General features: G+C 30.5%; 1 protein-coding gene across 1 annotated transcript in view; it reads right to left on the bottom strand.

Annotated features, from left to right (window-relative positions):
- Positions 1-10,081: 10,081 nt before the first annotated feature.
- The window catches only part of LOC125069382 (GTP-binding protein REM 1), a 141,123-nt gene continuing 137,930 nt past the window's right edge, over positions 10,082-13,274 (bottom strand). The window contains exon 5 of the mRNA XM_047678860.1: positions 10,082-10,980. Coding sequence (XP_047534816.1) covers positions 10,703-10,980 — 278 coding nt within the window. The 3' untranslated portion in view covers positions 10,082-10,702. The remainder of the gene's footprint in view (positions 10,981-13,274) is intronic.

Here is a 13,274-nt window from a genome sequence, read left to right on the forward strand (position 1 = left end):
AACATTTTTAGTAAGATTTATTTATGTTGAGTTGAGTTGACGTGGTAAAACTAGTGAGTTAGCTTGGCGCGATATTGCTTAGCGTTAATGTTGACTGAAGTGTGTTCCTAGATGGCGTTGAGGTCGCCTTTAGCATGAATTTGCATGAGAATATTAAAATGAAATAACTATTCATACCATTTTCTAAATAATTATGCGTTTTTTGATTAAGCAAGTATACCATTGTAATGGCCGCATTGTACTACTGGCACAAATAAGTCTTCAGATCCCGATGTTTTAGGCTCAAGAGAAAATGAAATTATAGAATACGATACGATAAACGCCTCATGTTGATGAGAGTAAAGGAATACAAGTTTATTTGAGTTTGTGTTTACACTTGTACTTTATAATATTACCTACGATGTTGACTTCCGAAATCTGCATCATATTCAATACTCCTACAATTATTCAAGTTACTCTTTTTCAATTCTTTTTAGCGCTTAACAAATGGCATTCCTTTCATTGAGCTTCGAGACATTTATTAATGTTACTAGCTCCCCTAATTGTCCTCGATGAGCTACTGAAATATCGAGATAAAAAAATATGTCTATAAAAAAAGGTAATGCAGTCAGCGTTTCTTTATTTAAATTAAATATATATTGATATTTTTAAATATAGTTTATAGCTCAGAAAAAATATTATCTGATATGATGACGATGGTCATAGAAGTAGCACATAGATTTTTTTGTAAAGTAAATATATTTTCCTTATTAAAAAACTAATATAAACCAACGAAGCATTGTGAATACACGTCACGCACACACAGCTGAGATGGGGCATGACGGTATTAGAGAGCATCACGTCACGGCATACGAGTCGGTACTACCTTCAAAGCGCCGCGCTTTGAAAGTAGTAGAATAGATGTTTTACATCAAAAATGAAGCACATCAAAACTGAGTGGTGGTTACTCGGGCTTGAACCAGCAATCATCGGAGATACACGTGTTTTAACTTCTGCGATATCTTGGCTTCAGCATAACAAACAACTATGAACGAATGTAACAAGTTACAATTTTTTTTTTATAAATGTTGGACAACATCACATACATTACTCTGATCCCAATGTAAGTAGCCAAAGCACTTGTGTTATGGAAAATCAGAAGTAACGACGGTACCACATACACACAGCCCCAAGATAACTCGGCCGGGAATCGAACCCGGGACCTCAGAGTGGCGTACCCATGAAAACCGGTGTACACACTACTCGCCACGGAGGTCGTCGAATTGGGAAGGCCAAGTCCGTAGTACTTGCTCGAATTTGAAGGAAAAAAGTCTAACGGACTGTTTCTTATTAGCTAAGGCTAATAAGAAAGAGAATCCTAAGGGATGTAAGCTTCGGGATTTCCCCCATTACCAGGGTAAATTGCTCACAAGTAGCACCGGCTATCTGATCATTTATTCTGACCTAAGGCCTTCTATGATCAAACGACCCAGTGAAATCTCTTATAAATAAATATCAAATTTCAACTAAGAGCGATACAATTTTAGAACCGCAAATTAATTTAAGACATCTTAGTTACTTAAAGCGTATACGTTATAATTTAGGAATATCGTTTAATTTGAAGTCACGAGGGTGTTCTAATTAAAATGGAGTAAACAACCCGTATCGTTGTAACGAGGCTTCAGGTAATAGAGGTTTTGATGACTCATTCGCGAGGTTTTGTTGAATTTGTAAACAACTACACGAGTGGATTTTTAATTATGTAGTTACGTGCGATGTGGTGAGTGTGAAAACTTGTCACTTTTGACACTAGAATAATAATTATTTAACTTCGATGTATTCATAATTTTATAAGTTAGTTTTTTAATTTTATCTTTTTTATTTTTATATGTTATTTCGAGTCGATTGGAAAAAATGAAATGACTGCAAAAGCCAATCTGAATTTACGCGATCAATAAACTCCTTAGTGGTAGGGCTTTGTGCAAGCCCGTCTGGGTAGGTACGGCTTACTGCAATATTTGTAATTATTGTTTTTCGTTTTGAAAGGTAAAGGAGACAGTGTAAAGTTAGTAGAAATGTAACATCTTAGTTCCCCAGGTTGGTGGCATAATGACGATGTAAGGGGGATTACGATTTTCAGTTTTAAATCATTTCATGCATTTGTACTCTTTTTTTAAGTCAGTTTGAAACAAATACAACATTACTACAGAAGTATTACATCCGAGCCAAGCTCTATCGAATTTTCTAAATCCTTAAAGTTTTTTAACGTTATGCGCCCGCAGAGAATTGCATGGAGTGTGTGTGAATAAGTCTTCATTAGAATTAGTGTGAAATCCTTAGTGATTTAGTAATTTTGGTGAAATAAATTTTCAACATTGACAAACACGAATTTAATTAAATGTTTTTATATGAGAGAGATTGAAAATGTTGTTTGATATTATCAGCTATTCTTTATTCAAGTAGGCTTTTACAAGCACTTTTGAGTCTTCGTTTTACAGAACTATATTAAGTAAAGCTACCAGCTTCAGACAGGCATCGTAGAATTTTCATGTGCTTAATATATGTTTATAATTCATCTCGTGCGTGGAGGTGATGGAAAACATCGTAAATAGTACTTGACTATTCGACACAGGTAGTTGTATGTGTCGGAATAATAATAATCTGTTACACGTGTATCTCCTAAGCTGCACTGAGGCCTGGTAGAACAAGTGCTCACTCTTTTTTACTAACTTTATTCTTTAAATCATTATGCAATGTGCATGGGCAAACGTTATTAAAACTTTTGGTATCTTTTTGATAATACATTGCGTGTTTACATAATAAATTATGGCGTGGTAAAGGAACATTAAAACGGCGTTATTTTTTCATATATCATTCGAATTCAACCTAAAAATATAATTTGATATTTTACTCAAATAGGCTTTTATAACTCTTATCAGTTTTTCAAGATAGATAAAATATAAATTCGTTCGATGTTTCGGAACATTGGTTCTGCTGGGAAGAATCGGCAAGAAGCTTAATAATTTTTTATTAAACTATGTATTAAAAACGAAAGAGAATAGTTTATGGTACAACATCTACGTACGTTTCTTTGTACTGTTCACTAATATAAAAAATAACTCCTGAGAAAAATCTCGACTCTTTATTTACACTTATGTTTTCGTAAGGATTACAATCCGGTTAACAACTAAGCAGGGCCGTTTTCGCAGGATGCATTAGCACTCACCATCGTACATACGTACGTTGTGATCATGTACAAGCTACGATCTACGTAAAAACTATTCACCGCTATTACTTTTTGTTATGTAATATATATGGACTGGGAAATGGACCACCTAATAGATTTGTCACCAATGCCAATTGGGTACTTTAAGAATCATTCCGTTCAATTTCTTGCAGCACCAATGACTAAGGGCGATGTGATCACTTATCGTCAAGTCCGTCCGTCCACCTAACTTTACCATAAAAAATACTTAGTTTTCTACTACTAAGTATTTCTTGTGTACATCGAGTTACTTTGTAATTCAAACAGATCATGTATTATAAGAGCGTTTCACTGTGTAAACTGGTTTGTACCAGTAAGTGTGCAACAACAACTTCGGGCTTCATATTGTCAAATAAAAACACAATTATATATGGCGTTTTTGATACAGATAGACTAAATTTATTTTAAGCTTAGTATTGTTTTCTATTTGTTGTCGTCAATTTAACAAATTATATTTAAAAAAAAAAAAACTGTACTAAAAAGTTTTTTCTGAACGTCATATATAGAAAACAAAATAATAATAGAGGTATAAAAATCATTGTAATCTTTGCATATATGTATAATAAAATTAATAAATAAACGAAGAATATTATATGCACGAGAATATTATTTTATTTATAATGAAAATTAAGGTCTAAAGTTCTAGAGATTCGTAAGTAGACCATGTAGTAGTTTACTTGGTGGTAGTGCTTTGTGCAAGCCCGTCTGGGCAGTACCCCCTCATCAAAGATTCCACCGCCAAACAGCATACGGTGTATTGTTGTGTTCCGGTTTGAAGGGTGAGTACAGGCACAAGAGACACAAAAATTATTTGAGAAGATCGGTGGCGCATTGGTAATGTAAGGAATAGTTAATATGGGCGGTGGTGACCACTTACCATGAGTTGGTCCATTTATTTGAGTTGGTTGATAGAACAATTTTGGAATGAAACGATCCTTCTGGCTCTTTTGATAAATATCAAAAGAGCCATACATTTACAAATTATTTATTATTATTTACAAATTTATTTACGTTATTATTTACAAATTGTAAATAATAACAAATTAACGGATAACGCAGCCTCTATCCATACTATATTTGTGCTGCAGAAAAGGACTATTCGCGCAATCTATAATCTAGATCTAGAAGCTAAAGAATCATCGAGATATACATTTAAAGATAATTAAGATGTAACTGTTGCTTCTCAATATATGTATATTCAGTAATTATTAGAAGTATTTGAAACGGGATATTTAGAACAATTAGAAAGACATTCGTAGATAATGTCGAAATATCGAGTTCCACCAAATAAAAATAAAAGACATGGTAAATATCCCGTTTCAAATACTTATAGTAATAAAAATAGCCATGTTAATTTAAAATCTTATATATAAAATTTTAAATTAACATGGCTATTAATTAATTGAAGATTATTACTGAATATATATATATTCAGTAATATATATTCAGTAATATTTTGTATGTACTGAAAAGTATGAATTATTTTATGAGAAAATGTGATACTCATAGCATAGGTACAAGGAACAAACAAAAACTTATTACTCCTGTTACTCGACTGCATAGAGTCAGTAACTCTTGTGGGGCCATGTATACGGTTCTAAAACAGGATCCCAGAAAGCGTACAAAATGCCTTTGTAGCCAAATTAAAAAAAAAAAAAATGTTAAGGAACGCTTGTGTGCGTATTATTATATAATTAGTGAGTTTATGATTGATAGCAGACCTTGGGAATGAAACTATCGCCTCCTGGCTAGTACTCAATAAGTAAGTATAATTATTTATATTATATCATATTATATTATATATTGAATTTGAATTGAATTTCCGCAAACCCGCATTAGAGCAGCGTGGTGGAATATACTCCAAAGCTTCTCCTCAAAAAGAGAGGAGGTCTTTAGCCCAGCAGAAATTTACAGGCTGCTAATGCTAAAAAATGATTATATTGAATAAAGGAATTTGATTTGATTTGATTTATTTACCTATCATACCTATATTGTATAAAAAAATACTGATACTGTATTTCAAATCCAAATTAGTTTCTTTAATTTGCGAAGCAACGAACGACCTAAGATGACCTGGCGAAAGAAACTCATCATCAAATATTATAATAATATATAATTTTTAATATAATCAAGAAATAGTCAGATGGCATTCGTTTCATTCCAAAGGTTTGCTATCAACTAAGAACTCAATAATTGTGTTATATCATTTGCACGTTATACGGGTTAGTGAGCAAGCGTGATTTTAGGCAAAAGGGTTATTTTAGATTCTCATTGAAAGATTACCAAAGCATTGATAATTATATTTCAGCAGAGGCGACGCTTATTTGGTGGGCTTTGTGCAGCCACTCTGGGTAGGTACTACCCCCATTTTACTTTTTCTACCGTCAAACAGCAATACGTAGTATTGTTGTTTGACGGTAGAAAGACATTTTTAACTTTGCCATTTCATAGATTCAAGTCATTTGTAAATTATTGTTATAAAAAGCGTAGAGTTAATGCTTGTTGACTTCCAGGCAGGAGACATAACATACATATATAATTGTATTTAACTAACATGACTGTATTTTTAGATGTTGAAAGAGCAACTACTGAGTTTCTTGCCGGTTCTTCTCGGCAGAATCTACATTCCGAATCAAAGGTGCTTGTAAAAGCCTACTTGAATAAATTATATTTTGATTTTGTTGAGTTTTTGTTTTCGATCAGTGTAACTTCAGCAAAAGGTCATAACATGATGAATTTTGTGTCCAAAAGTTCATGGTTATTTTTTTGCAAAAAATGGACAAATAATTTACTCACCTGTTTCTTCGTGTATACATAAACAAGACACTACTAGGAATACCTTATTTGAATATAATAAGTAGTTTACAAGTTATGCGGTAACAGATGAATATACTTACGGCTAAATAATTAACTCTCCGCAGTCTGGTAAGGAAATAAACACAACTCAGATACAGTAATCAAATTTTATTGTCAATCTGTTTATTTACAATAAACACTAGCTACATGTATCAATGACAGCGTATTTCAACGGTAACAAGAGTAGTATGTTAAAGTTAGCGAGGAGTGTATAGTAAATTAAAATATTCACAATTTGTAATCCCTCGTGATCCTTCACTATATCACGTTTTGTCGTATTCTAACGACGAAGCTATACAATGCTATTATTTTAGAGTTACATACAATGTTCATAAACTAGTTTATTTATTAAATTCAATTGTTAAAAAACTTACAAATTATCCTTTATTATTTTAAAGACGCATACAATTAAAAGATATCGATTTATTTATAGTTATTCATATATATCTAGATAGATTTCCAAAACTGAGAACGCGTCGGAAGAAATGACAGTTACCCACACAAACGCATAGCTGTGTCAAACGTAACTGTACGAGTAACGCACACCAAGATAATAAAGTTGATTCGTTTGTTCTAGTTCTTTTGTAATGCGACACTTTTTCTAGATATATACATATAATATAGAAAATAAATCACGACAAATCAAATAACATTAATTTTCTTTTAATTCGATTTATTAATAAAACGATTTCAATTAGATTTTTTTTTTTTATATTTGAACTTTTTATCGTGACGTGGACTTTTATTTAACGTGTACCTATACACATATATTTATTAGCTATGTATGTATTATTTGGTCTTCATTATTTACCAAAATATTTAAGATATGATTTTGTTTACACATTAATATATAGTGTAAATGCGTAAATATTTTACTTATTACAATTTTTGTTATACAAATTATAACTACAAAACGATACATATTATAATACATTGAAAAGCTGTATAATCATTGATTATAAATACTATTTACAATTTTTAAATCCATAGCTAAATTCTTACTAATATTATAAAGGCGAAAGTTTGTATGTATGGATGTCTGTTACTCTTTTGCGCAAAAACTATTCAATGAATTATAACGAAACTTTGCAATAATGTAGCTTATATATACATGATAATAACACAGGCTATAATTTATAAATATATAATGTAAATAATACTTGAAAAACCAAACCCTTATACACGAGCGATAATGCGAGCAAAAACTAGTTATATTATATTTGATGAAAATATAAAAACTAAATCATAAAATTTAAATTTGAGTTAATTAAAAACATTTTTATTATGACATACTCTTTGTATCCGTACTTTAATAATACGTAACGTTTGATCTACGTTAATTCAATCCTTGTTTGAGACCAAGTTGTAACAAAGCCTAATAATAATTCTCTTCGTAATCTCTTTAAATTATAATTTTCAGTAATCGTTTTTAATTAAATTTTTACCTATATTCTAGATCAGGAAATAAGTTTCAATTATAAATAGCATACACGATCGAAAAGATGATATATTTGTAAATGATAATGTCCACTGTGTAAAACACGTAGCTCTATCTACGCGTAAATTCGTAGCCTCGTAGGGCGTAGCGTTTTTTACACGATACCATAATTCACTTTGATACACAATAGTGTACATAAAAATGTAAATGTATTTTAAATCAATGATTATAAGTAATATATTCTCTTAAATTAATTTAGTTATATGACTCTTAAATCTATAATATATTCTAAAGAAAATGTATAAAGGTAAAGGTTCTATTTATATGGTCATTTATTCATTTAATTTACTTAAACAAGAACACATTTAGAACTCCCACGACTAAAGACTTGAATATTTGTCGATTTAATTCTCATTTGACTTACTAAACAGACCAACCGACTTCAAATCATTGGGCTTGTTACATTAAGGTGTATAACGACTTAATTAGCTCACCAAATATGTTCCGCGTTACTAAAACTGCGTTAACAATGGAGAATATGATATGAATACGCACTGCTCTCCGCTTTAGATTTGCACACAAATAACCACGCGGCGTATGGAAATTTAAGAGCATCAAAAAGCGCGAAAGAATCTAATAAGGCAGTCATAGGTGCACAGGATGATAATTATAGTTTATACGCAACCCTAAAATGAATTTATTGTAATTAACTACAAAAATAAATCCAATCTCCCAAAAGTCTTTAGTCTGTGGGAACCCTTAAACTTAAATATATTACACAAGTGAATATATGGAAGCATTCGTGTAGGTTTATAATATATTAATTTTAACAATAAAAGGCACTGTTTCTAAAAATTTAATTACAATGATTATTACTGGAGTTCTGAATGATTATTGTAATTAAGCTAGCGCAGACAGACAGACAGATAATGACTCAATTAGATATATATTACTTGTGTTATCTAAATGTCTTATAGGTTTAAGGATTCATGACATAGGAGATCAAACTGTAATAAATTCCTTTAATTTTTATTCGTTTATTAAAAAATAATTTAAATAAATTTACAAGTAAAAAGGTTACAATATATAGAATAGACAAGTATATCAAAAAATTAGGTTTATTATATAATATTCTTAATATTAAACGTCTGCGCTGACTGGTTCAATTTTTTTTCGGAATTTTCACACTGATAACTTACACGGAATTGGTGTTTCAATTATATCGATTTAATCGAATTTAACTACGTATGAGTAAGAAGTAAATTATATCGTTGCAGTGAAAACCCGTAAAGCGAAAAATAATTGCTTTTTATATTGAATTATTGGGCAAATGAAACGGGAGATATATGTTTAATGCTATTAATAGTAATGAGAACTTTGGGAAACGTTACTGATGTTCATTTAATATTAAAAGGATCTTGGAGATCAGAGCCAAGATGGTTTAGCTACTATTAGACTTTACCTCAACCAATTATATACATAACAATGTATTTTAAATGTTGGAAACGAGTAACTACTGAGTTTCTTGCCGGTTTTTCTCGGTAGAATCTACATTCCGAATCGTTGGTAGTTTCACTTAAAATAGTTTAGTAAAATAACGATTCATAAGTGCTTGTAAAAGCCTACTTGAATAAAGATATCATATTTTAATCAAAGATTGCGTTTAACCATCTTCGAGTTTTTTTATGCAAAATTTCTCTTTATAATATTAATCTCGTTCGGTGAACATCCCGAGGAAACCTGCACGCGTTGGTATTAAATTCTATAAGTATGTACTAACCCGCTTTCATGCGGCTTGTAGAATCAGCATCTATCCTTCCCGAACAATCAAGCCTTTGTCACAGCAATTCGATTTCATACCTTTACAGTCTTTCATTAAAATAACTCTGTAAATCCTTATATTTTTTCATCCGAAAGAGTTTTTGTCCTATAATTTGAGAGGTTATTCTATGCAATTACAATGTTTTCACTGCGAAACGATTGTAAACGGATTATAATTAAAGATATTACAATTAGCTATCAGGACATGACTACTACACATCGATTACGTAATTAGAGTTACTTAATCAAATCCTTAAGTGCGTATGCATCGTATAATTACATATTTATATTAATATCAAATAGTTGTAATCACTTAAATTTATAATACTAAATTAAATAATTTTCTTACTTAATATAATTTATTAAAGAATATATTATCGAATTTATATTATTACGATCGAATTATTTTTACATTTTTATTTTGTATCTGTGGTGGTTTTATAAATTCTTAATTTTTATTAGGTTATATAATTTCAATGAAAGATCAAACTGTTTTTACATCATCCGACACGATATCGTGTCGATATTGAACAAATATGGTAACTGTATTCAATATGCTTGAAAGAGTAGTTCTTTTAAATCATCAAGACACTACTTACGATATCGAAAGATTTCATTGTTGTTATTTATTATAATTCTTTATTTATATTGGACGATTTAAAGGGGAAATGGTTTTTTTTAAAGATAAGTGTACAAGGTAACATTCTTTAATCTCATTAATAACTTTTTAAGAAATAAGTTAAAGTTGCTTTGAAGTTATACACTTTTGGTTTCTTATTAATTATAGATTATAATCTTAAATAAATACATATTAATGGTCCAATAATATTGTATATTTACTGATTTATGATATTTTTACATGAATTTTGTAAAATATATACCACTATATAGTTACTTAAATGATTAATGTATGTTACATAGTATTGCTGATTGTTGTAAAACGACGTCAAACATATATATTTTATTACAGATAGTTGGGGAAAATACTATTTTCACTTACATATATATCTTATATAATACGAATACGATTAAATTTCCTCCAAAAACTTGGCACATACATCTAATATTACAAAGTATTATTTGGCATTAAAATACGATATAAATCGGGCGCCATGTCGTTTTTATTTACGTAATAACTGTTGTTTTTTGTAAACTCGCTGTGGGTAACAGATTATGAATTGTATTTTGTTTTGGATCTAATAAAACATTTTCTCTGCTATCTGATCTTATACATATTAAACAACACAGCACCAAAACTAACCTAAGATTACATAATAATCAATTAGATGTAAAAGCCCGCGGTCAATTGTCCGTTACACAAACACGGGCCCTTCACTTTCCACTCACAGGACGTGTAAATTCTCACAGTTTTTGAATTTCGAATCTTCTTTACCGAAAATCCATGTTAACATCTGCCTGGCTTTCATACTCGCTCGTACGACACCCCTCGATTTGTACCAATGTGCAGGAGATGACTCCCTGCCTCCGTCAGCCGAGTATTGCTGCCTCTTCAGTCGTATTTGATTAAGAATACCCACGAGTAACTCGTCGACGTTGTGGTTAATCCCGACAGACACTTCTATAAACTTCGCTTTATACGTGCACGCGAGACACTTGCCGTCTGTGAACAAATAAATCAAATGAACAAAAATCCCATCGAAAAAACTTCGAACCACTGGGAATAAATGTTGTCAACGTTAAATGGTAACTTTCTGCATGTAATACGACCATTATTAACTTTTAGAAGTTATTTTCATAGAAAACGAGTTTGTATTAAATTAAATTCTATAAATTTCCAGTGCATATATTTTAAGAAGTTTTAATTAAATTCATTTTTAATTTGACAAATATTACTCTATGACAATGATGAAATCTTATTTTAAAAGTAAAGAATAACGTATTATCTAAAACTTTAATTGCTGAACCTTAAAAATCAGTGAAATCGGAATGTGAGCTTGGTCATTAAGGTGCACAAGATTTTCTAAAAATAAACTAGATTTTTTTTTTGTGGAATCATTATAAGTAAGTAATATAAATGTAATATTTAAAAAGGTAAAAATAACGTGACGTAATTATCCATGGCAAGATTTTAAAACATTTAAATATAGAAAAAATATTATAAAGAATAAGCGTATACTTTAAGTGACTTTTTTCCGTAAGTATAAAAAGAGCACAAACTATTCTGCCAATGAAACAATTTATGGAGGAGTTGAAGATTTGTCTGTTGGAGATTTCTCGGTTCTAAACTTTGAAGTTTTTATTGATTACTCTTTACTTATTATTTTACTCTTACTGAATTAGATTACTCTTACTGAAGTAATGTACCCTTTTAATAATGACCATGTACAATGGTACATGGTCATTATTAAAAGGGTCATTATACCATTTTCAGTAGAATTTTTAAAATTAGATCCTTAGTAGCGGAGACTACCTATGTAGGTAATTTCCTTAACTAAAGATCTAAAATGTATGTACAACAATCAAACTAATTTTACAAAAACCTTCTGAAAACAGCCTTATATAACAGCCGTACTGTATGTATTACGCCAAATTTAATTTTTAATTTTTTTTCACTTATGTTACGTAGAATGGAAAACTTTTACAGGGCCCATTATAAACTTTTTCACAATAATTGGCGAACTGTCAAATAAGACGTTAACGCTAGTGATGTTCTGTATTATATCACTGTTTACTGATGTTCGAATTTTAGCATGAATTACGTGAAAATTATCGATAAAGTTAGTGAGATATAAAATATAAAAGGAATAAATACTATAAATAGATTTTTTTGATACCGAAAATAATAAATGATTGATTTGTTTTTTTAATTTTTCGTTCTTTCTCTGAGACTTCAATCCACACATATTTCATTACATAATTTTGTATGGGCAAAACTAACGCTGATTGTACTCTGAAGAGTCCAAGATGCTTATCCCGTCATAGTGGAGTGTATCTGTAATGGAAGTCGCTGGTGAAATTTGAAAAAGGAATCGATTTAGATGAGATAGAAAAATATAACGGCATTTTGTCTTTTCCGCAATTGGTGGAGGACATAGAATTATATAAACTTATTTTAGCTATAAAGTGTAGATAAGTCTGTAGATGTTCCTAAAGGTCAAACCCTCTTTCATCTATTATATTAAAAAATAAAACATATTAAGTAAACATTAGACACGTTACGACGTCAACTAAAAAAGGCAGTTTCCTAAAGTAACTTTGTTAGGAGATTGGGAACGATTTCGAGGTCAAGATGTCGTCAAATCAATTGACATAATAATAGGGATAACAAAGTTACGATTCGATCTAGAGAATTCCCTAAGGGCTTTTTTTTAGATAGAATATGTTATATAAAGTTGGAAATATTTTTGGGCAAGATTGTCAATTACAGTTTTCGTAGAGAGTGGATTTGTAATGTTATTTTAAGAAACATTACGCCCATTGTCGGTTTCCTTATTAATTTTACTTTATATTATATTGAAGGGTTTTTTTTGCAAGCATTTAAAATATATTTTTTAAGATTTTTATCGTTTCTTATAAGAAGATACATACAATTTCATTTAGCGTAAAATTAAAAAGTTTGCTCAACTCTTCGGCGCAAGGTGCGCCAAAGAAATTCTTCCTTCTAGTAAGACATTTTAATGTCTCAATCACTCTATTCCTTATCGTCTTGGTGGTTTAATAAATGAGTGAACTTATAAGGCTGCGGAACTCTGGAGTATTGGGTTTTAATCCCAAGTCAGGCTAGTAAAAGTTTTCTACTAAGAAGTTCTAGGTGGTAGTCTAGACTGCCGTCTCTTCGGATTATGAAAGTGAGAGATGCACTCTAGTGTAGCACATACTTGTGCTTGTGTATCTCCTGTGAAGCTATAGTTTACTTTATTCATACTAATACTCTTTTTGTAATATAATATAATC

This window comes from Vanessa atalanta, chromosome 15 (genome assembly GCF_905147765.1).
Source record: "Vanessa atalanta chromosome 15, ilVanAtal1.2, whole genome shotgun sequence".
Taxonomy (NCBI): Eukaryota; Metazoa; Arthropoda; class Insecta; order Lepidoptera; family Nymphalidae; genus Vanessa; species Vanessa atalanta.